Source organism: Panthera pardus, unplaced genomic scaffold, assembly GCF_024362965.1.
Source record: "Panthera pardus isolate Hobbes unplaced genomic scaffold, ASM2436296v1 HiC_scaffold_24, whole genome shotgun sequence".
Taxonomy (NCBI): Eukaryota; Metazoa; Chordata; class Mammalia; order Carnivora; family Felidae; genus Panthera; species Panthera pardus.
In genome coordinates, this window is record NW_026526810.1 from 45,977,932 (window position 1) to 46,003,814 (window position 25,883).

The window sequence follows — 25,883 nt, forward strand, 5'->3', positions numbered from 1 at the left end:
ACTGAGAAAGTGACATTTGCTCAAATACTTGAAGGAGGTGATAGAATCAAAGTGATGAAGCAGGATGCAGAGATGCAAAGCACTAGGACCTTAAATGCTATTGTAAGGACTTTGGCTTTTATAACACTCTTGAGTAAGACGTGAAGGCATTGGAGAGTCTTGAGAGAGAAGTGACATAATGACATATTTTTAAAAGATTATCTCTCTTGAGGAATAGACTGTAAAGTAGCAAGGGTGATAGAGTGATTTCTGGTAAGCCAGGCAAAAGGTGGTAATGGCTTGGATCACAATAGTAGCAGTGAAGATGTGAGAAGTGGCTGGATTCTGGATGTGTTTTGAAGGCAAGCTGACAGATTTTGCTCATGGGGTTTTATAGGGGAAGTAGATAAAGAGGAAATCAAGAATGTCACTGAGATTTTTGCCTTAAAAAATAGAACTGGAAGAATAGAGTTGCCATTTACTGAGATGGGGAAGACGATATAAGAAATAAGTGTTTCAATGAAAGGTGAGTTCAGTTTAGGCCGTCTTGTTTGTTTGTTTGTTTGTTTGTTTTGAGAGAGCATGCACACAGGGGAGGGCCAGAGACAGAGGTAGAGAGAGAATGCCCAGCAAGTTCCATGCTATCAGCACAGAGCCCGACACGGGGCTTGATCTCATGAACCATGAGGTCATGACCTGAGCTGAAATCAAGAGACGGACACTTACCCAACTCAGCCACCCAGATACCCCATCTTAAGTTTGAGATGCCTCTTGGACATCAGAGTAAAGCTGTTGAGTAGGCAGTTGAATATATGAGCATGGAGTTTAGGGAAGGAGCTAGTGTAGAAATATGAATTTGGGAGTCATCTAGTTATTGATAATAAACTGGATGTGAGTGAATATAATTGGGAAAAAGAACTCCAAAGATTGGGGAGAAAAAGGGAGGAATCAGCAAAGGAGGTAGAAGGAGTGAGCAATGAAGAGAAGAAAACCAAACTAACTCATGAAGATGTTTTAAGTAGGTGAGAATGATCAGCTTTGTTAAATGCTGCTGATATATCAATGAAGATGAGTCCTGAAAATTGATTTTTGGATTTAGAGAAAGAATGGTTGGCTTGGAAGTCTGACTGGAGTGGGGTTTAGAAAGCATGGGAGGAAAAGAAAAGAGGGAAAAACTTTTACCTGTGATCTGTACTGTAGGTGGAGGCAGAAATATGGAATGTTAACTTGAGGAGAAGGTGGGGTCAAACAAAAGTTTGTTGTGTTTGTTTTTTAAAATGAGAGTTGGTAGCATGTTGCATGTTGATGGGAATGAGTTAATAAAGGACAAAAAAAAAATTAATTGGTAGAGAGTGACCTTTACTTCGTGAGGTGTGTGGGACCTAGGATGCAAGAGTGGTTGGACTTAAATAGAAGTAAACATAGTCACAGGAAGGAAAGCAGAATATATGGGCTCATTAGTGGCTAGATGTGATGGAAGTTGTACATGTTCTTGTTGCTTAAATTTGCTCAGTTAAATGGGAAGTGAGGTCATCTTTTGAGATCAAGAATGGGAAAGGAGGGTTAGAGGTTTGAGGAAAGAAGGAAATACTGTGAAATCATACAGGAGAATGAGAAAATGGACCAGAGAAATATTGTGCGATTATTGGGCATCATTAAGGAGCATTTGAGGTTTGTGGTCAGGGTTTGTTTTTTTTTAACGTTTATTTATTATTGAGAGACAGACACAGAGCATGAGCAGGGGAGGGGTAGAGAGAGGGGAAGACACAGAATCTGAAATAGGCTCCAGGCTCTGAGCTGTCAGCACAGAGCCCGACGTGGGGCTCGAACTCATGAACTGTGAGATCATGACCTGAGCCAAAGTCAGTCGCCTAACCAACTGAGACACCCAGGTGCCCCTGTGGTCAGGGTTTTAAAGTGAAACTAGAGGTCATTGTTTTGTTTTTGTCTAGTTATATTATGGAATAGTTATGGAGTAGTTAGGCAATGGTGGAGGGATTATGCTAAGTGAGCTTTAGAATGTAAGATATTTTGCTGATTCAGTGTCCTGACTTCTAGCGGTCATCCTGTTTTTTTGTAACCAGGAGATTATGGTATAATTTGCTCCTACCTAAGTGAGTATATTTAAATAAAGAACCATTGACCTAGGAGATGGGCATTTTGGATGGAGAGACAGAATTTTGGTACCAGAATTAGCATTGGGGGACAGACTAAGTTTTATCATTAGGGTCCCTGAAGGATTTGAGAGGAACCTGCAAAACTTCACCCATCATAATTTTGTCTTATGTTTCTTCTCCTAGAGGTTTCCTTTTAGAACATGGGCTCTTCCTTTTTGTACTGTCCTGTTAATACTGATACATGGAGGATGGAACCAATGGTCTTTAATCTATTATAATTTATAGAGTTTTGTCTGTCCCAGTACATAATGCCTCATCCTTTTGTAATCAGTCGCCAGTAGCAGGATAAGGATCCAGAGTCTAAGAGTCTAAGGATCCAGGGAGAAGCTTAAGTAGTGATATAAAAAATTAATTTAAAAAAATCGTTTAGGGGTGTGTGGGTGGCTTAATTGGTCAAGCATCTGACTCTTGATTTAGGCTCAGGTCATGATCTCATGGTTTGTGGGATTGAGCCCCACATCGGGCTCCATGCTGTATGTGGAGCCTGCTTAAGATACTCTCTTTCTTTCCCTCTGCCCCTCTCCCCCACTCATACTCCCTCTTTCTCCAAAATAAAATATCTTTTAAATTTTAAAAATTATTTCAAATTTTACAGTAATTGATGGAATTTTTTAATCTTCCACTGTGATCCTAAATTTGTCTTATTTTCCCTGTTAAATTTTCACTTTATATATTTTGAGACTATTGATTTGGTTATTCAGATTTAAGATTGTTACAGCAATCTGGTGAATCAGACATCTGTAATCATGTAATAACTTGCCCTATCTCTATTGAAGTTTAGTCTCAATTTTTCCTGATATTTTTCTTTTAGGATTTGTTTGATATCTTTTTCTGACGGTCACTTTTAATTGGCTTTTAAATGATCCATTTCCCAGGATCATACTGCCCCCTCTTGAGGTTTTTGCCCCATAGTGGGAATCTCAAACTTGATTTTCCTCCTCACATTATATGAAGCAATAGTATCTTCACAGCATGTTGATTTAGTAATCCAAATAACAATGGACTTGAATGGACTCATTCTGATATTTTAGGTATGCTATCTTCAGTAAGCCTTTACTATATACTTACGGTAAATATTTAGTGGATTGGGAAAAAAATTAAATAGTATGAAATTATTTGTTTTTATGTATTTATCATTACATTATTTTACTTTAGTATTGGTGGGTTAATTTATAAACCATCTTTTAAAACTTTTTGTTTCAGTCCCAGAAATCCTGGATAGAAAGCACTTTGACGAAGAGGGAATGTGTATATATTATACCAAGTTCCAAAGACCCTCACAGGTAAGCATACCTTTGTTTCTTGGGTTCTTCTAGAAATTTAGCTGTAAATTATATTGGAGTTTATTTATTAAAAACCAAATTATTATTATTTTTAATGCTTATTTATTTTTGAGAGAGAGACAGCGTGAGCAAGGGTGGGGCAGAGAGAGAGGGGGAGACACAGAATCAGAAGTAGGCTCCAGGCTCCAGGCTCTGAGCTGTCAGTACAGATAAAAGCCAAAATTAGTAAAATAGTTATAATTATTGTTAACTTTTGTGCATGCTGTTAATTATTTAAGATTGAGAGAAGGAGATATCCTTAGCACAATATCAGTATTCTGGAGTTCTTATTTTTTGTATTTTTGAGAGATAGAGAGGGGGCTAGTGAGCAAGGGGCAGAGGATCCCATGAGGGGCAGAGAGAGACACAGAGAACTGGGGCTTAGCCAAAGCGGGGCTCATGTTTTACCCAAAGCAGGGCTTGTGCTCACCCAGTGCAGGGCTCAAGCTCACCTGATGTGTGCAACTCTAACTCACAAACGATGAGATCCTGACCTGAGCTGAAGTCACATGCTTAACAACTGAGCCACACAGGCACCCTGGAGTTCTTAATGATGTTTATTTACTTCTTCAGAGTATTTCCCCATCCCTATACTCCCCCAGATCATACTAGTATGTTACAAAGATAGGGCAGTTAAGACTCATTTTTAACTGATTCACTGATAATGAGAACTTAAAAATATGTATGTATTTATTAAACATCTTTTGAGTACCCAACACTGTGGTTCATGCTAAAGAAACCAATGCAAACCTAATAGTTGCTGTATTTGTTTGCCAAAATATAGATAGAACTCAGCATCTCCTAGAAAACCTGTTGTCAGAGGTTATAGGCATCTCTAATTGACTTTTTGGTCTTTAAAATGATTTTGGTAATAGAAAAATTTTAAAGTAAAGGTGCTAGTTAAAATTCAAGAAAAAGTTGACCTATTGAGGTATTTACTGAAGTAACATTTTTCTTAATTTTTTTTTTTTGAGGCATAAAAATAGAATAAAGTTTAAAAGGGCAAATCAAAGATAGAGTTATTTCCTGTCATGCAGAGAGGTTCCTAGCATACAGAGAACCTCTCTTTACAGGCACTTAGGAAAAATTAGTTGAGAAAGAATTTTGAATCTTCTTACCTTTCTCATCTCCTGCCAAACCTTCTTCTCTGCTCAGTTAACTTCTCTGCAACTTTTACTTCCATTTGATATATGACGCTTATCAAAACATAGCCAAATTCAGAACTATAATAAATCAACCTAAAATTTATATGAAACCACAGAAGACCCTATATAGCCAAAGCAATCTTGAGAAAGAAGAACAAAGCTGAAGGTTAGCACAATCCCAGATTTCAAGATATACTACAAAACTATAATAATCAAGACAGTATGGTACTGGCACAAAAATAGAGGTTAATGGAACAGGATAGAGAGCCTGGAAATAACCCATGCTTATATGGTCAATTAATCTGTGAGAAAGATAGCAAAAATATACAGTGGGGAAAAAAGCCATTTCTTCAACAAATAGTGTTGAGAAAAATGGACAGCTACATGCAAAGAATAAAACTGGACTGCTTTCTTATACCATAAACAAAAATAAACTCAAAATGGATTAAAGACTTATATGTGAGACCTGAAATCATTAAACTCCTAGAAGAAAATAAGCAAGTAATCTCTTGTTTATATGCCTTAGGAACATTTTTATGGAAATGTCTCCTCAAGCAAGGGAAACAAAAGCAGTAATAAGCTATTAGGATTATACAAAAATGAAAGTCTTTTCCACATCAAAGGAAGCCATTAATAAAACAAAAGGCAACTTACTGAGTGGGAGAAGATATTTGCAAATGATATATCTGGTAAGAGGTTAGTGTCCTAAATGTATAAAGAACATCTATAACTCAACAGCAAAAAAAAAATGGTCTGATTAAAATCAGGCAGAAGACCCAAATAGACATTGTCCCAGAGAAGACATACAGATGGCCAACAGATACATGAAAAGATGCTCAACATCACTAATCATCAGGGAAATGAAAATCAAAGCCTCAATGGAAAGAAAAAAAAAAAAATCAATGAGCTATCCTCATCTCCTACTAGTCAGAATGGCTAGTACCAGAATGACAAAAAATAAAAAGTGGTGGCAAAGATGTGGAGAAAAGGGAACCATTTTGCACTATTTGTGGGAATGTAATTTGATACAGTGACCATGAAAAAGTGTGGTGGTCGTCAAAAATTAAAAATAGGAATACCACTTGATCAGGAATTCCACTACTTAGTACCCAAAGAAAACAAAAACACTGATTAAAAAAGATATATGCACTCCTGTATTTCTTGCAGCCTTATTTACAGTAGCCCAGCTGTGGAAGCATCATAAGTGTTCATCAATAGATAAATAAAGAAGATACTGTGTGTGTGTGTGTGGGTGTGTGGTGTGTGTATACACATACAGTGGAATATTACTTAGTCATAAAGAAGAATGGAATCTTGCTATTTGTAACAACATGGATGGACCTTGAGGGTATTATGCTAAGAGAAATAAGTAAGACAGAGAAAGACAAATACCGTATGATTTTACTCATATATGGACTCTGAAAACCAGAACAGATAAAAATAGACTCATAAATACAGAGAACAAATTGGTAGTTTCCAGAGTAGATGGGGTGGAGGGTGAGGGGTGTGGTGGGGAGATGCATGAAATAAATGAATAAAATGAATAAGTCACAGAGATAAAAAAAAGTACAGCATAAGGAGTATAGTCAGTAATATTATAATGAACAATTTATTGTGGTATGCATTTTCAGTATAGTTGGTCACTATGTCGTATACCTGAAACTTATATAACAATGGTATGTCAACTATACATCAATAATAAAACTTTTTGGAAAAATAGGGAAATGGGTAATTTTTTATTAACTGGTGTATTTTAAATTATAGCATCTGTCACTGTTATTGTTCATAGTGGGTATTTAGTAAATATTTGTTGAATGGAATTTCTAAACCTTCTGTTTGTTACATTTCATAAACCTGCTGTTTGAATTCGACATTTCTCTTTGACAGTGAGAAAACTCTATTTTGAATATATGTCTCTCTTAAACAAATTTCTGTTAGAAGAGCCATGTACATGATAAATTTTGAAAACTTGAGAATCAGAAAGTTGGTTCAGTACTCAGAGTTTTAATATGTCAAGGCAGTCATTATTAATAACATTTTGGTGCATTTACTTTTAATATTTCTTCAGTAGGTTTTGTTTTAAAATACTGCTACATTTAGTCTGTAAAATATGGTATATGCTCTTTAACAAAATGTTATAGTAATATATTTTTTGATATTGCAGATATTTTATAAGAATGGTAGTACTAATATTCTGTTAGTGTATATGCCATAATTCGCATACCTGTTCCACTGTTGGGCAGATTTGGGTGGTTTTCAATTCTTAGCCATTATAAAGTAAAATTAGGCCATAATGAAGACCTTAGAGGAAAGAACTTTTTTTGTATTTAAGGTTTTTTTTTTTTTATTTCTTTTCTTACCACAAATCAGAATAAACAGGTTTTGTCAATTTTATTTTCCTTTAATTTTTTTAAATCTTTATTTATTTTTGAGAGAGAGACAGAGTGTGAGCAGGGGAGGAGCAGAGAGAGAGGGAGACACAGAATCCAAAGCAGGCTCCAGGCCCCAAGCTGTCAGCACAGAGCCCGAAGTGGGGCTTGAACTCACAAACCGTGAGATCATGACCTGAGCCAAAGTCGGACGCTCAACTGACTGAGCCACCCAGGCACCCCTGTATTTAAGGTTTTTTCCCCCCTCTTAGGGTATGTAATGCCAAAAGACTTTCTAAAAGGATTAAAGCAATATATATTATTACCAGTAGTGACAAGAATGCTTACTTTATTAAATATTGATTAGAGTAACATTTTTCATTATCTTCAAGAAAAAGTGTTAAGTAGAAAATAGTGTATGTTTTAAATTTGCATTTATTTGATTTTTGAGAAAACATTTTTTATCTTTTTATATTCAATTTTTTGTAGGTTCTGTAAATGTCTTTTAGATAATTAAAACATTATTATTTTTTTCTTTTTTGAGAGAGAGAGAGTATATGCATATGTGCAGGGTAAGGGCAAAGAGAGAGGGGGAGAGAGAATCGCTGACACAGGGCTGTATTTTCATGACCATGAGATCACAACCTGTGCCGAAATCAAGAGTTGGATGCTTAACTGACTAAGCCACTCAGGCACCCCAAAACAGATCATCTTAATGTCTCTTTCAGTCATTATTTTTTGAATCAATTTGAATTTCTTTCTAATTATTATAGATGTTTTGTTACAATGTAATACTACATTTCTTAACCAGAGAGCAGAAGTGACATTTCCCAGGTCACATGACTAATAATTCATAAAGGTGGGATTAGAATTTAGATCTCCTTAGTTCAGTGTGTCATTTCAAAGTAAGACATTGTTCTTTCTTTGGGAGGAAATTATGTTTTTGATTTATTAAAAAAGTAGATTATATTATTAATATGGAGTTTATTTCCTATAAATTCATTAATTTCATTTTGCAGTAGAAACAATAAAAGTACTCATTAGGTGTTAAGTCTCATTTTGTTATTAAGTATCTTTGGCTTTAGCCATCCATATGAGGCATAATTTTCAAACAGTGATAGCTGGTCATTTCCTTCTATACTAGTTGAAATTTTGTTTAAGGTTTATTTATTTATTTATTTATTTATTTATTTATTTATTTATTTATTTTTAATTTTTATTTTCGAGAGGGAGAGAGACAGAAAGGGAGACACAGAATCCGAAGTAGGCTTCAGGCTCTGAGCTTGTCCTTACAGAGCTTGATGCAGAGCTTGAACTCACAAACTGAGATCATGACCTGAGCCAAAGTCAGACGCTTAACCGACTGAGCCATCCAGGCATCCCTACACTAGTTGAGTTTTAAAATTAGTTTTTTTATGAATAGGTTTAATTAAAAAAAAATTTTTTTTAATATTGATTTTTGAGAGAGAGTGAGAGACAGTGCAAGTGGGGGAGAGACAGACACAGAATCTGAAGCAGGCTCCAGACTCTGAGCTGTCAGCACAGAGCCTGACATGGGCTCGAACCCATGAACAGTGAGATCATGACCTGAGCCAAAGTCAGATGCTTAACTTACTGAGCCACCCAGTTGTTCATATAAATAGGTTTAATACATGGGTTTATAAGATATCAAAATTTATAAGTGAAAGGGTCCTTTCTACCACTGTGCCTTAACTATAAGTTCCCTTTCCTAAAGAAAACCAATGTTACTAATTCTTGGAATACCTTTCAGAGATAGCCAGATACTGTCTTTGCATGGTCTTTGCATGTCCTAGCCGATGTGTATTTACTCCTTCCTCTCCCCTTTTAATTACATACCATTTAACCCACTGTGTTTATTATCTTGCCAGTAACCACTTTTCTTAATTGTTTCATCCTTTTAAATTATATATCTGGATTATAATTTGTTTTAGTAGTCCCTTGTTAACGAACATTTTAGCTATTCTGTTTTTCTTTTTGCTATTAGGGAAAAAATGCTGTAATGAATGAACAACCTTGTATATTGCTACAAATATTTTTTAGCCTATACTTTTAGTATTGGTATTAGAATTTGAGAAGGAGTTTACATTTTTTTCATTTTGATGGGTATTACCAAATTGCCCTCCATAGAGATTGTATCAGTACTCCCACCAACATGAGTCTACATATCTCTGTTCTTTCCCAGATACTGTCTTAAAGGTTAAAAAATCTTTTCTAATCAAATACCTTTTCATATGTGTTTTTACCATGAAATATCCATATATTTTCCTTTTTTATGTAGATTTGGTGAAACTCTTTATATAGTAGGGAAACTAACCTTTTGCCTGCAATTATTTTTTCCTCAGTTTCTTTTTAGACTTTGTGAGTGACATATTTTTGCCACGTAACAAAGTGTATTTTTATGTAGTTAAATCTATCAGTCTTTTTCTCTTATAGTTTCTGGTTTTTGTCACAACTAATTGTATTTAAAATAATGGAAGCTATTTTAAATATTAGGAGGGTGAGGCATTGGGTAAAATAGGTGAAGGGAAGTAAGAGGTACAAACTTAAGTTGTAAAATAAATAATGAGAGGAAAGTACAGCATAAGGAATATAGTTAATAATACTATAATAACATTGTATGGTGGCAGATAGTGACTGTACTTATCTTGGTGATCACTGACTAATGTATGGAATTGTTGAATCACTATGTTGTATATCTGAAACTAACATTGTATGTCAACTACAATTTAAAAAATGTGGAGGGACGCGTGGGTGGCTCAGTCAGTTGAGCATCTGAGTCTTGATTTCAGTTCGAGTCCTGATCCCAGGGTTGTGGGATTGAGTCCTGCATCGGGCTCCACGCTGAGGGTGGAGCCTGCTTAAGATTCTCTCTCTCCCCCCTTTCTGACTCTCTCCCCTACTGGTGCTTTCTCTCTTTCTAAAATTAAAAAAAAAAAAAAGTGGAAACTATATGTGAGTTAAAAAAATAGTTATTTGAATATATATATCAAGGTATAAATGACCTATGATATGTACTGAAAAATTAAACTAAGTATGTAATTTTCCTTTGTTTTGTACTATTACATAGATTTTATATAGTTTAAACTATTTTTTTTTTAACTTTTAAGAAATAAATAATTTACCTTGTTTTATAGATGCCTTCCAGGATGTCAAATTTGTCAGCAACTTGTCAGGTAAGTTTAATAACATAACTCTGTTGCACAGATTTTGAAAAATAAAACAAATCTATTAAAAGCATCAGTTAGAATAAAAAGGGATAAAACTCACAGGTTATTATGTTTGAGGGTTACTTTACTCAGAGTTGGGAGAGAAAGGATAAGGTGTGAAACTCCAGTGAAACTACATGAGCAGAGTTCTAAAGCTGGATGTGAATTAGTTGGGTAAAGATTGAGCAAAAGTGATTTAGGCAGAGAGAATAGGATGTGGAAAAGCCTGACAGTGAAAGAGATTATGGTTCTGTCAGGAAACTGTAGAATGTAGAATGTAATATGGATATTGGAAAGATGTGAGCTGGAGAAATAAGTAGGGACCAGATCATTTAAACTATATACTGTGCCACATAGTTTTGATTTTGTTTTCTTCTTTTTTTTCTTCTTTGGTAAAAGCAGTTGACATTTTGAGGAGATTATTGGGAGAAAAAAGTAGTTTGGAAAGTTTTGGAGTAATTTTGGAATAAATCAGAGCTTGAATTAATATAGTGGCTATGATGATGAAGAGAGGTAGACATATTTGAAGGGATGAATGAGATAAGCTCAATAGGATTTGATGAATGTGTAGAGAAAGGAAGATTTGAAGATAGTACCTAAATTTCTAACTTATCTAAGTAAATAGTAATGTTCATTAAGATCTGATGAAGGGTTAGAAGAGTAATAATAGAAGGTCTCTGGTAGGTAGGCTAGGAAGAAAAGTACACAGTGAGTTCATTTTAGATATATTGAGTTGTTTTACCATTTCCAGTCTTATACATTCCTTCCTTTATATGTGAGGTTCCATCTGGTATCTTTCCACTCAGACTGAGGAGCTTCCTTTAGTGTTTGATATAATGCAGGTAGTGGAGGTGAATTTTCTCAAACTGGTTTATCTGAAAATGTATTTTCATATTTTTCAGGGTTTTTTTTTTAATTCATTTTTGAAGGATGTTTTCTCTAGATGTAGAATGCTGAGTTGACCATTTTCCCATTCCAGCACTTTAAAGATAACGTTATTTTGTCTTCTGGCTTTTGTTTTTGGTGAGACGTCAGTTGTCACTAGTGTAGTTATTCTGTATGTAATGCCATCTTTTTTCCCTCTGCTAGTTTAAAGATTTTTTTTCTGTATCTTTAGTTTCCAGAAGCAGGTATACAATGTGCCTAAGAGTGGTTCTCTTTGTATATACTCTGCAGTAATATTTGCAAGTTCATATCTATCACTGGATTGGGAAGTTTTTAGTCATTGTTTCTTAAAATATTTTTCTGCCCCATTCTCTCTTTCTTCCCTCTGAGACTCCAGTTATACCTTTGTTAGATTGTATGATATTTTCCATGGGTTACTGAGGCCCTACTTTTTTTTTTGTAATTAAAATTTTATTTTAATTAAATAATTAAAATTCATAATTAAAATTATGCGGATTAAAGTAGAACATTTGTATTGATATGTCTTAAAATTCACTGATCTTTTTTTTCTTTGATTACTATAGCTTTGTATATTTTCTTTCACTAATTATTTCTGCAGTCACCAATAATGCTGTTTGGCCCATCCAGTGAACTTTTTGTGTATTATATTTTTCAGTTCTAAAATTTTTGATTCTTTATTACAGTTTCTAAGTCACTACTGAGATGCCCTGTCTGTATCCTTGTTATCACATCATCTTCTATTTATAGAAGTCTTTGAACATATTTATAACATCTGCATTAAAATTTTTTTTACTAATGCCAACATCAGGTGTCATTTAGGGTCTGTTTCTGTTGAATTATTGAATTTACTTTTTTCTTGATTGCAAGTCACTTTTTTTGCTTTTTAATATATATAGTAATTTTTTATTATATGTTCTGTGTTTGCATGATCCACCTCAGGAGTTCTGGGCTATGTTGTCTTCCTTTGAAGAATTTGAATTTTGTTCTGACAGGTGATTAAATTATTGGCAGATTATTTTGTCCTATCAGGCTTGATTTTATTCTTTGTTAGGGCAGTTCTATTTTTATTTTGAACTTAGTCTTAGAATGTGGACTGTACTCCTAAGGTATAACCTTTTTAGGATCTCAGCTGAATGCCCAGGATTCCCAGTATGCCCAGTATGGCTTTTCACTCTGAGCTAAAACTGCAGTGTTTCCCAGCTCTTTATGATTCCGTTCTCAGACCCACAGCAAGTGATTTCTGCTAGGTGTCAAAGTCTTGACTAACACAGATCCAGCTCAGTGTATGGCCAAGAACCCATGGTGACTCCTCATGCAAGTTTCTTTTCTCCCTCTTTATAGTTCTCTCTTCTCTTGTACCCTGCTACAAATTCTAGCTGTTTCAGCAGTCTGGAATTCTGTTTGTTGCTTCCTTCCTCAGCTCTTGACACTGCCATTTTTTACCTGGGCATTATCTCAATGCATAATGGTTGAGAAACTGCCCCAGTGTGGTGCATTTATGGGACTCACCTCATATATTTTTCTTCATGTCAGGGATTGAAGTCTCAGTACCTCTTGTTCAGTAGTTAAAAACAGTTATCTCATATATTTTGTCTACTTTTGTCAAGTGTCCCCAGGATGACCTTGAGGTTTGGTGATTAGCTAGAAGGACTCACAGGACTCAGGATGTAGTCAGTAGTACTCATGGCCAATGCTTAGTAAGTATGAGGATATCTGTGTTGAAGAAGTTGTCTCTTTTCCTAGTTTGCTGAAAATGTTTCTAGTGAATAGATGTTGAATTTTGTTGGTCTTTTTGTTTCATTGGTTTTTCTTTTCTTTTCATATTTCATTATGTTCTCTTTATTATTTCTTCCTATCTGCTTACTTTGGGTTTAATTTGCCCTTTTTAGTTTTTTAAGGTGGAAGTTTAGATTAGTATTGCTTGCAGATCTTGTTTTCTAATTTATATATTACAAATTTTTATCCTATATATTTTATAGTGCAAAGTATGCATATAAATACACTAGCTTTTATACTAAACACTGTACAGTTAGATCCCGCATTTTTTGATATTATTTCTATTTTCATTTTTTCAAATATTTTCTAGTTTCTTTGTGACTTTCTTTGATCCATGAGTTAATAAAAAGTGTGTCATTTAATTTCCAAAAACTTGAGGATTTTCCCAGTATGTTTCTTTTATTGGTTTCTAGTTTAAAAAAAATTTTTTTTTAATGTTTATTTATTTTTGAGACAGAGAGAGACAGAGCATGAATGGGGGAGGGTCAGAGAGAGGGAGACACAGAATCTGAAACAGGCTCCAGGCTCCGAGCGGACAGCACAGAGCCCGACGCAGGGCTGGAACTCACGGACCGCGAGATCGTGACCTGAGCCGAAGTCAGCCGCTTAACCGACTGAGCCACCCAGGCGCCCCTATTGGTTTCTAGTTTAATTTCACTAGTCTGAGAACATACTTTATATGATTTCCATCCTTATTTTAGTCTATTGAGACTTATTTTGTGGCCCAGAATATGGTTAATCTTGGTGAATACTTCCTGTGCACTCAAGTAGAGTTTTTATTCTTTTGCTGGTGGAGTGTTCTGTAAATGTCTATTCAGTCACTTTGGTTGGCTGATAGTTTTGTTCCAGTCTTACAGGATTCTGATTTGATAAGGAGTTTTGTTTTTTTTTCCTTTTATTACTTTAACGATGCTTTGCAAACAAGTTGGGGTACCTGGCTGGCTCACTTGGAACAGCATGCAACTCTTAATCTTGGGGTTGTGAATTTGAGCCCCACGTTGGGTTTAGAGATTACATAAATAAAACTTAAAAAAAAAAAGTAAGATGCTGTACCACAGTGACTGTGGATTGCATGATTTTTTTATAGGATGTCTGCTGTCATAATTAGCTTTGTTCTTTGGCACATATTGTGACACTTGTACTCTGCTACTTTTCTTTCTTTCTTTCTTTTTTTTTTTTTTTTGCTACTTTTCTACTTTTAAGATTTTCTCTATCACTGGCTTTCAGCAGTGCCCTAGTGTGATTTCTTTAAGCTTGTTTTCCTTAGTTGTTATTGAACTGCTCAAATTTGTCTTTCAAATAGTTTTCAGATTTTTGCCTAGTGTTTTCAAATTTTTATTTCCACTCCTTCATTTCTGGGCCTTGGATTATGTGTGTGTGTTGAGATACTTAATATTGTTCCACAGGTTGCTAATGTTCTATTCCTTTTGTTCCCCTCCAGTCTTTTCTGTCATTGTTTCAGTTTGGATAGAGTCTTTTGCTATTTCTTCAAGTTTACGGGGTTTCTTTCTTTGTGGTGTCTTATATGTTATAAATCTTACCCTATGGCATTTTCATTTCAGATATTATTTTTATTTTATTATTTATTAATTAGTTTATTTAATTTTTAATTTACATCCAAGTTAGCATATAGTGCAACAGTGATTTCAGGAATAGATTCCTTAATGCCCTTTACCCATTTAGCGCTCCTGCCCTCCCACAACCCCTCCAGCAACACTCTGTTCTCTATGTTTAAGAGTCTCTTATGTTTTGTCCTCCTCCCTGTTTTTAATATTATTTTTGCTTCCCTTCCCTTATGTTCATCTGTTTTGTATCTTAAATTCCTCATATGCATGAAGTCATATGATATTTGTCTTTCTCTGACTAATTTCGCTTAGCATAATACCCTCCAGTTCCATCCATGTAGTTGCAAATGGCAAGATTTCATTCTTTTTGATTGCTCCATTGTATATATATATACCATATCTTTATCCATTCATCTGTTAATGGGCATTTGGGTTCTTTCCATACTTTGGCCATTGTTGATAGTACTGCTATAAACTTTGGGGTGCATGTTTTCCTTTGAAACAGCACACCAGTATCCCTTGGATAAATACCTAGTAGCGCAATTGCCAGGTTGTAGTGTAGTTCTATTTTTTAGTTTTTTGAGGAACCTCCATACTGTTTTCCAGAGTGACTGCACCAGTTTGCATTCCCACCAGCAGTGCAAAAGAGATCCTCTTTTTCCGCATCCTTGCCAACATCTGTTGTTGCCTGAATTGTTAATGTTAGCTATTCGGACAGGTGTGAGGTGGTGTCCCATTGTGGTTTTGATTTGTATTTCCCTGATGATGAGTGATGTTGAGCATTTTCATGTGTCGGTTGGCCATCTGGATGTCTTCTTTGGAGAAGACATTCATGTCTTTTGCCCATTTCTTCAGTGGATTATTTGGTTTTTGGGGGTGTTGAGTTTGATAAGTTCTTTATAGATTTTGGATACTAACCCTTTATCTGATAGGTCACTTGCAAGTATCTTCTCTCATTCCGTCAGTTGCCTTTTAGTTTTGCTGATTGTTTCCTTCGCTGTGTAGAAGCTTTTTATTTTGATGAGATCCCAGTAGTTCCATTTTTGCCCCCGGAGAGGTGTGGCATAAGAAGTTGCTGTGACTGAGGTCAAAGAGGTTTTTGCCTGCTTTCTCCTCTTGGATTTTGATGGCCTCCTGTCTTACATTTAGGTCTTTCATCCATCCATTTTATTTTGTGTATTATGGTGTAAGAAAGTGGTCCAGGTTCATTTTTCTGCATGTCGCTGTCCAGTTTTCCTAGAACCATTTGCTGAAGAGACTGTCTCTATTCCATTGGGTGTTCTTTCCTGCTTTCTCAAAGATTAGTTGGCCATACTTTTGTGGGTCCATTTCTGAGTTCTCTATTGTGTTCCATTGATCTGAGTGTCTGTTTATGTGCCAATACCATACTGTCTTGATGATTACAGCTTTGTAATACATCTTGAAGTCTGGCACTGTGATGCCTCCAAGCTTTGGTTTTCTTTTTCAAGATTGCTTTGGCTGTTCGGGGTCTTTTCTGGTTCCATGCAAATTTTCGGATTGTTTGTTCTAGCTCTGTGAAGAATGGTGGTGTTATTTTGTTAGGGATTGCTCAGATATTATTTTTAGATGTTATAGTTGCATGTTTAATTTAATTTAATTTAATTTAATTTAATTTAATTTAATTTTTAGTAGGCTTCATGTCCAGCACGAAACCCATTGCAGGGTTTGAACTCACAACCCTGAGATCAAGACCTGAGCTGAGATCAAGAGTAAGATACTTAACTAACTGAGCCACTCAGGTGCCCCTGGTTTGGCCTTTTTTTTTTTTTATTTTTTTTATTTTTTTATTTTTTTTAACGTTTATTTTTGAGACAAGGAGAGACAGAGCATGAACAGGGGAGGGTCAGAGAGAGGGAGACACAGAATATGAAGCAGGCTCCAGGCTCTGAGCTGTTAGCACAGAGCCCGACGCAGGGCTAGAACTCACGGACCACAAGATCATGACCTGAGCTGAAGTCGGCCGCCCAACCGACTGAGCCACCCAGCGCCCCGGTTCGGCCTTTTTTAAAAAAGTGTTTTACATGGGTGCCTTGATGGCTCAGTTGGTTAACATCCTACTCTTGATTTCAACTCAGGTCGTGATCCCACGGTCATGAGATCAAGCCCCGAGTTAGGCTCTAGTGGGCATGGAGCCTACTGAAGATTCTCTCTTTCTCTTCCTCTGCCCCTCCTCAACTCGTGTGTGTGTGTGTGTGTGTGTGTGTGTGTGCGCGCGCGCGCGCAAGCACGTGCTCTCTCTCTCTCTCTCTCAAAAAAATTTTTTTTTCCAGTTCCTCCCTGGTTGTGGTCATGTTTTCATTCTGGTCACCTCCCAGAGCATATTTTTAATGGAGTTTATTTATAGTAGTTGTTTCAGTTTCTGCTAATTCAACCATGTCTGTACAATTTTGGGTCTTCATGTAGTGATTTGTTTCCCACTTACTTTCCTACTTCTTTGCATGCTTCGTAATTAAAAAAAATGTTTTCAGAGAGAGAGAGAGAGAGAGAGAGAGATCGAGCCAGGGGAGGGGCAGATAGAGTGGAGAGTATAACAAGCATGATCCATGCTGTCAGCTTGGAGCCCAACACAGAGTTCAGTGCCACAAACCACGAGATCATAACCTGAGCCGAAATCAGGAGTCAGATGCTTAACCAACTGAGCCACCCAGGTGCTGCGCATGCTTTGTAATTTTTGATGGATGCTATGCGTTATGAACTTTATGTCTTAGGGTGCTAGATTTTGTCATTTTCTGTTAGGGAGTTTTGGGCTTGTTTTAGCAGGGAATTAAGTTACTTTGGATCAGTTTGATCATTTCAAGTCTTGCTTTTCTAGTTTGTCGTGGCACATGTGGGTCTAGGTCTAATTTAGCCCTTCTAATAGGCATTACTCTTCTGATGACCCTTTTATAGGTCTTGTATATTGATTGAGATCTGTACTCTGGCTGGTGACAACACAAACTGTTCCCTGCCCTTTATGAACTTCCGGAGTTATTTGGCCTACTGTTGTCTAGTAGTTCTTGTTTGCTTTGGGTAGTTTATTCTTATTCACGTTCAAGGAGACCGTTCTGCAAAAATCGGGAACTCTCTCATGTAGCTCCCTCCTCTCTTTGTTTTTTGCCCTACAAATCTAGCTCCTTTGGTTTCTACAAACTGCAGTTAAGATTTTTTTATCAAATCATTGAGACTGACTGGCTCCACTGGGTTCCGCCTTCCTATGTAGTAGTGTCCAATAATTGCTTCTAGGTAGAATACAATTGCTCTTTCTGCTCCTGGTCCTGGGTCACCAGTGTTATCACTGTATTGGTTAGTTTGTATTTTCTTGAATTCTTTATATACATGAAATCATAGAAATATGTTTTGTTTGGCATCTGGATTCTTTCGTGCAGCATGATAATTTTGAGATCATCCATATTGTGTTTATTAGTGGTTCATTCCTTTCTGCTGCTGAATACTGTTCTATTATGTGGTTATACTACATTTTTTAGGTGTCCCACACTAAAGTTAGAGGTCTACATCGTCAAAGCAAATGTATTTATACTATTTTCATGCTATGTTGAAGGTATTAACTTATTGGTATTGTAAAATTAAAAAGTTAAATTATTTTTATACTCTTCATTGGTTCGTTCATTTTAATTCAGTTTTCCATTGACTAATTTTTTTGAAAGATCTTTTAAAAATTTCTTTACTTCAGGTGTTTTTGTGGTCGTTTGGTCAAGCAACATGCTTGTTTTACTGCAAGTCTTGCCATGAAATACTCAGATGTGAAATTGGGTGACCATTTTAATCAGACATTAGAAGAATGGTCTGTGGAAAAGCATACAGAACAGAGCCCAACAGATGCTTATGGAGTCATAAATTTTCAAGGCGGTTCTCATTCCTATAGAGCTAAGGTATGTCACATACTTGATTTTTTAAAATTTCATTTATCTTGTTATCTAAATAATATATATTTGTTGTCTGAAGATTTATGTAACAGTAAGTCAGGAAATTAGTCTCAGCCATTTTGTTATGTATTTTGAAGTTATTTGTATAGGTGCATATAAATATAGAAGTATCATATCTTTTTGATGAATTGAACCTTTTATCATTATGAAATGTCTTTTAATCTCATCATTTTTTTTGACAAAGTCTGGTTTTTCTTTTTTTTAATGTTTTTATTTTTGAGAGAGAGAGGGAGAGACAGAGCACGAGCTGGGGGTGGGAGGTGGGCAGAGAGAGAGGGAGACACAGAATCTGAGACAGGCCCCGGACTCTGAGCTGTCAGCACAGAGCCCAATGCAGGGCTCAAACTCGTGAATTGCAAGATCATCACCTGGGGCATCCAGGTGCCTCCAGTGTCTGGTTTTTCTTAAATCAGCATAGCTAAGTTTTTTTTTTTTTCTTCCCTTTTACTTTTAACCTTTCCTTATGTTTAAGAGGTTACTTTTTTTTTTTTTTTTTTAATTTTTTTTGACGTTTATTTATTTTTGAGACAGAGAGAGACGGAGCATGAGCAGGGGAGGGCCAGAGAGAGAGGGAGACACAGAATCTGAAACAGGTTCCAGGCTCTGAGCTGTCAGCACAGAGCCCGACGCGAGGCTCGAACTCACGGACCGTGAGATCATGACCTGAGCCGAAGTCAGACGCTTAACCGACTGAGCCACCCAGGCGCCCCAAGAGGTTTCTTTTTAAGAAGCACATAATTTTTAAATGTAGTTTACTGTTGCACTTTTTCTTTATTCCCTTTTCTTTCTTATATGCTTTGGATTAAGTATTTTTTTTTATTATTTCCTTCTTTATTAGCATGTTATTGATACATTGTTTTTCTGTAGATTAAATCTTTTATATGTTTGTTTGGTTGTTTGTTTGTTTTGAGAGAGAGGGAGAGAATGAGCAGGCAGGGGTAAGGCAGAGAGAGAGAGAGAGGGAGAGAGAGAATCCCAAGGAGGCTCTGTGCTGACAGCTCCAGTGCGGGGCTTGAACTCATGAATTGTGAGATCATGACCTCAGCCAAAATCAAGAGTTGGGTGCTTAACCAACTGAGCCACTCAGGTGCCCCTTTCTATAGATTAATCTTTTTTTTTTTTTTTTTTTTTTTTTTTTTTTTTCAACGTTTTTTATTTATTTTTTGGGACAGAGAGAGACAGACCATGAACGGGGGAGGGGCAGAGAGAGAGGGAGACACAGAATCGGAAACAGGCTCCAGGCTCCGAGCCATCAGCCCAGAGCCCGACGCGGGGCTCGAACTCACGGACCGCGAGATCGTGACCTGGCTGAAGTCGGACGCTTAACCGACTGCGCCACCCAGGCGCCCCTCTATAGATTAATCTTATAGTAAACACTACAAAATGCATTTTAATTTATTGTAAGTTAGTCCTTTTACTACTTTTTGGACAGTGCAAGAACCTTCAGAATACTTTTTAACTGCATTTATTTCTCTCATGACTTATGTGCTTTTGTTGGCATAATTTTAAACCCCCAAACATAATTATTATTTGTTTAGATTCACCAACATTTCACCCTTCAGGTTGTTCTTTGTTCTAACTCCCTGCCTTGCTGGGAAAAGCAGTGCTAAAGGTGGATTCATCTCTCCAAGTTTTCCTATTCTTTCGGATCTGGATCCCAGTTTTTCATGGCCTTGGTAGCTTTCTGATGCTTTCAGACCTGTTATTTATGGGATGCCTGGGTGGCTCAGTCATTTTTTTTTTTAAATTTTTTTTAATGTTTATCTTTATTTTTGAGAGAGAGAGAGACAGAGCATGAGCTGGGTAGAGGTGGAGAGAGAGGGAGACACAGAATCTGAAGCAGGCTCTGGGCTCTGAGCTGTCAGCACAGAGCCCGATGCGGGTCTCGAGCTCATCAACTGTGAGATCGTGACCTGAGCTGAAGTAGGACACTCAACCGACTGAGGCACCCAGGCGCTCCTGGCTCAGTCATTTAAGTGCAGACTTTGGCTCAGGTCATGATCTTGCAAGTCATGAGTTCAAGCCCTTTCTCAGACTCTGTGCTGATGGTGCAGAGTCTGCTTGGGATTTTCACTCTCTCTGCCCCTCCCCTACTTGCGCTTTCTCTCCCTAAATAAATAAACTTAAAAAAAGTGTTATTTATTTTCTAGCTTCTCTGTTCCTAGGGGCAGAGTTAATTCAAGACAGTCTAGTCTACCATTGTCCAAAGTGGAATTCCTTATTTATTCCTTAAATAATCTTTTTTTAAATTTGTTTTCTAAACACTATTTTATGTACCCAAATATAATAATGACTTAAAACTAATGTGGGAAGACCTCGTATAGAACAAATCTCATTGCATTCTCTAGAGTCTTCTCATTTTTGTAGAATTCTGATATTTTGGATTTTGATATTTTAGAATATTTTTCATTGGTATTTGAGCTCTGTAAAGCAGTGGGCAGTATATTGTTTTGCAAGGAACCTTTCTTAGAGATGATTAAAAATGTTTTTCTTCTGGGGTGCTTGGGTGGCTCAGTTGGTTATGTGTCTAGCTTGGGCTCAGGTCATGATTTTGTGGTCCGTGAATTTGAGCCCTGTGTCAGGCCCTCTGCTGACAGCTCGGAGCCTGGAGCCTACTTGGGATTCTGTGTCTCCCTTACTTTCTGCCCCTCTTCTGCTTGCACTGTTTCTCTTTCTCTCTCAAAAATAAATAAACATTTTTAAAAAACCTTTTTTTTAATGTTTTTCTTCCAACATATGAATATTTCAGATTTCTTATGCAGTAAATCATACAAACACATTAGAGAAAATGAATTAGAGTGGTCATAGCAAGTAAGTTTTGTGATGTCACTTAAGACAATTTTCTTAACCTTTCAAACAAGAGTAAATTATACCACAGATGGGACAGCTTATTTTCTATAGAATTTTTCAAAAATTAAACTTGTGAATCCATTTGAACACCTTGAAATATTGAGTAAAAAAATATTTTTGTTATTTTACTGCATATTCAAAATTCTGTTATCAATAGACTGGATCATTGGCATAATTTTCAAAGTTAATACAGTATTTGCCTCTTTATAGCAAGAGTTGTAGAAGCTTCCATTTTTTTTCATTATTCTTTTCTCTTTTTCCCTTTTATCATCACTGTAGCTAGCCTTAGCAGTTCCCACTACTGCATACTCATAGTTACACCAAACCATTAAATACTGTGCATAGATAAAGAGTAATTGAGTTTATATAAACAGAAAGAGGAAAATATTTATGTTTTAAAGGTTAAAAATTTGAGTTTTTATAGCTCTTACAGAATGATTTTCCTGCTTCTATAGCTCTTACAGAATGATTTTCCAACTTTAAAATCATTTGTTATTGTTTATTCCTAGGAATGTTAAGTACATTAAAAGCAACCTGTCAAATCTATTTAATAATAATCTGATCTAAATAACATTTTTTTAAGTTGTATAATGTTGAATTATGAAACCTATGAACATATTCAGTTATTTTGTCCTTTTAAAAATCTTTTTTTAGTATGTGAGACTATCATATGACACCAAACCTGAAGTCATTCTACAACTTCTGCTTAAAGAATGGCAAATGGAATTACCCAAACTTGTTATCTCTGTGCATGGAGGCATGCAGAAATTTGAGCTTCATCCACGAATCAAGCAGCTGCTTGGAAAGGGTCTTATTAAAGCTGCAGTTACAACCGGAGCCTGGATTTTAACTGGAGGAGTAAATACAGGTAATGTGATGATTATACCAATTTTATTTAGTGTGTTTATAAATGTTTCATAATATTAATTAGATATTTTAAATAATAGTCAACACCAAATATGAGTATATTCATTTTTTTCTGTTAAATAATTTATATAGTTCCTAAGTATAAATGGTAATTGTAGAAGTATTTGATTTTCATTTAGTCTTAAAAATAATAACTGTAGAGCAGGTATTAACAAACTATGGTCCCAGGCACCAAATCCAACCCACTCATTGTTTTTGTAAATAAAGATTTATTGGAGCACAGCTACACTCATTTGTTTTTGAATTATCTATAGTTACATTTGCGCTATAACAACAGAGGTGAATAGATGTGACAGAGACTGTTTACCTTGCAAACCCTAAAATGTTTATTATTTGACCTTTTACCAGAAAAAGGTTGTTGACCCCTACTATAGAGCCAAGTGTTACTCCTGTCACTCTCTGACTACTGGTAAATTGAACCCAGGATGGCAGTCCATTGCCTAGGCAGTGGTAAGAAGTAGCTTTCAAAATTAATTTTTAATATACTAGAATTTTTCATTCCAAGTCTTCTTTACCACATATATAAGTTAGATCTAAAAATGGCAGATTAACTTTAGTGTCCAAAGTAAAATATAATTATTACTGTTTGCAGACATTTAATTCATTATCAACAGCTGGATTTTGAATCTCATTGTATGTCAGGCATTCTTCTGGATGCTAAAGATCTACCATTCCACAAAGCAAAGAAAATATTTACCTTTGTGGAGCTTATATTTTAGCAGGGGAGATGCAGATAACAAACAGATAACTAAATATGTTATTACATGTTAGATGATAAGTGCTATGGAGACATATGAAATATAGAGGAAGGATGGTGAAGGATGGTGGAGGGGGCTTCATTAATAAGGTGACATCTGAGTAGAAATTGAAGGAAATGAGGGAGCAAGATAAGAATAGTGTGGGACAGAGTATTTAAAAGAAAAGAAACTGCTAGTTTGTTGGAAGAATGGTAAGAAAGGTACAGTGTAGGTAAGTAGAATAAATAAGGAAGGCTAGATGATGAGGTTGGAAAGGTATGGGGGTATGGTGGGTGATGGGATGGGGTGAGTTGGGGTAGAGTGGTGAATAGCAGGGGCAAAGGCACATCATTATATAAAACCTTATAGGCCATTACAAGCAAGCACTTTCACATTTACTCTGAGTAAGAAGGGAAGGTTTAAGCAGAGAGTTGACAAGAACAAAGATCATTTGGATGATGTTTTGAAAATAGACTATGCACAGGCAATGCAGCAGTTGGAAGACCAGTGAAGAGGCTATTTCCATAATCCAGATGAGGAAGGAGATCTAATGCATTCTAAAAATCAAATTGAGTGATGCATTGGTTTTCTAGGGCTTCCATAACAAAATACCACAGGCTGGGTGGCTTAAGCAAAATAAATTTTCTCACAGTTTTGGAGGTCCCAAGATCAAGTTGTTAGCAGGTTTGGCTCCTCCTGAGGCCTCTCTCCTTGGCTTGTAGATGGTCACTTTCTCACTGTTTCCTCTTCTCTGTGCATGTGCATTCCTGGTATCTCTTTCTGGGTCCAAAATTTCCTTTCCATAAAAGGACACCAGACAGATTGGGTTAGGGCCTCATTTACAGTGTATAGTCTCTTTAAAGGACCTGTCTCCAAATACAGTCACATTCTGAGGTGCTGGGATTAGGATTTCAACATAAGAATTTTGGGAAAGATCCAGTTCAGCCAATAACAAGTGATAATGAGGAGTTATATGCTCTTTTGAATTATCTTTTCTACTTTTTTCCTTATTTTTGATTCAGTTGGACAACTTTTGTAGTTGCTTGGTGTGTGTGTGTGTGTGTGTGTGTGTGTGTGTGTGTGTGTGTGTGTGTTGCTTATGGTCCTGAGCCATACTCTTCATTTTTTTTTAGATGATGTGTAGAACAATAACAAACTACAGTTACTTACATGAGGAATCTAAGAGAGGACTAGGCCTAACAACATGGTAAAAGTTATTTTTACGTGTGTTTCAGGCAGTTGTAGTGATTTGACATTGTGGGATTCTTTTGTTTGTTTTCTTTTTGGTCCTTGTGTTTTCTTTCATCAGTTTGTCTTTTGGACCTCGTTGCTTTTTATCTTTGTATAAAGAAAAATATCACCAATTATAGTGTCATAGATTGAGCACAGGATTATTCTGAAAACAATAACTACTTTCAAATAAAGTGAAATAAATTTTGTATAAACAGGTGTGGCAAAACATGTTGGTGATGCCCTCAAAGAACATGCTTCCAGATCATCTCGAAAGATTTGCACTATTGGAATAGCTCCATGGGGAGTGATTGAAAACAGAAATGATCTTGTTGGGAGAGATGTAAGAATGATTTTAAAAACTTATTATGTTTCAACTTCTGTATAAACAAAACTAGAGTAAGAATAGTGCAAGTCAACTTAAACTATTCATGATCATACTATACTTTTCAAATTATGTTTAAAAAGTATTTTCTTGGGGTGCCTGGGTGGCTCAGTCAGTTAAGCATCTGACTTCCGCTTAGGTCATGATCTCATGGCTCATGGGTTCAAGCCCCACATTGGGCTCTGTGCTGACAGCTCAGAACCTGGAGCCTGCTTCACATTCTCCCTCTCTCCCTCTCTCTTTGCCCCTTCCCCCCCCTCAAAAATAAACATTAAAAAAATTGTTTTTTAAGTTAATTTCTTGAGGTTTTCTTACTATCCTTTCAAAAATGCATTCATAGATATAAGTAATTGGCATTATATTATTTAAAAAAATTTTTTTAATGTTTACTACTTATTTTTTTGAGAGACAGAGTTTGAGTGGGGGAGGGGAGAGAGAGAGGGAGACACAGAATCTGAAGCAGGCTCCAGGCTCCGAGCTGTCAGCACAAAGCCTGACAGTGGGGCTCGAACCCACGAACCATGAGATCATGACCTGAACTGAAGTCAGATGCTTAAATGACTGGGCCACCCAGGTGCCCTGTATTATATTATTAGTATGTTTCGGTTTCTGTTTTGTATAGCTATTTCACACCTCTTCCAAATCACGCCAGTCTTTGAAATTAAATTTTTAATGACATTAAGAATTAATTTTATTGTCACTAAGAGTAGTAATCAGTTGCTAGTGTTTTATTTGAATAGGTTAAGGACATGTGAATTGGTTATAAATATTTGTCAAGAGACTACTAAAAAAGAATTACTGAATTATAATGATCACTTTCAAGTGTGATTATATTTCTATTATCAAACTTAAAGATTCTACTTAGGGCTAGAAAAATAGCAATATAACATTTGATTGCTCTAATTCAGTGTCCTTTGTATATTGCTCTTTATTCACTAATAACCTAACAGTTTATTCACACTACTTATTTATTTTCGGTTTCCTTTGCATGTAGTAATAAAATAGTATATATTCTAGGGGCGTCTGGGTGGCTTAGTTGGTTAAGCGTCTGATTCTTGGTTTTGGCTCAGGTCGTGATCTCAAGGTTCATGGGATGTAGTCCCACGTTGGGCTCTGTGCTGACAGCCTGGAGCCTACTTGGGATTCTCTCTCTCCCTTTCTCTGTCTCTCCTCTCCCCTCAAAATAAATAAATAAATAAATAAACTTTTAAAAAATAATACATATTCTGAAATGAGATGAAATACAGTTGTATGGTTCAACCCATTGTTGGTTAATTTTCAGTTGGTTAAAAGCTTGTACTTTTTCACTGGGTGTTGTATGTAATTGATGAATCACTGAATTCT

The 25,883-nt window shown here is 36.1% G+C and overlaps 1 protein-coding gene across 3 annotated transcripts in view; it reads left to right on the plus strand.

Annotated features, from left to right (window-relative positions):
* TRPM7 (transient receptor potential cation channel subfamily M member 7) overlaps positions 1–25,883 on the plus strand; it is a 121,789-nt gene that overhangs the window by 17,350 nt on the left and 78,556 nt on the right. For all 3 annotated transcript variants that reach the window (XM_019442135.2, XM_019442137.2, XM_019442136.2), the window contains exons 2-6: positions 3,360–3,439; positions 10,148–10,186; positions 18,158–18,356; positions 21,915–22,128; positions 24,373–24,497. In XM_019442135.2, coding sequence (XP_019297680.1) covers positions 3,360–3,439; positions 10,148–10,186; positions 18,158–18,356; positions 21,915–22,128; positions 24,373–24,497 — 657 coding nt within the window. The remainder of the gene's footprint in view (positions 1–3,359; positions 3,440–10,147; positions 10,187–18,157; positions 18,357–21,914; positions 22,129–24,372; positions 24,498–25,883) is intronic.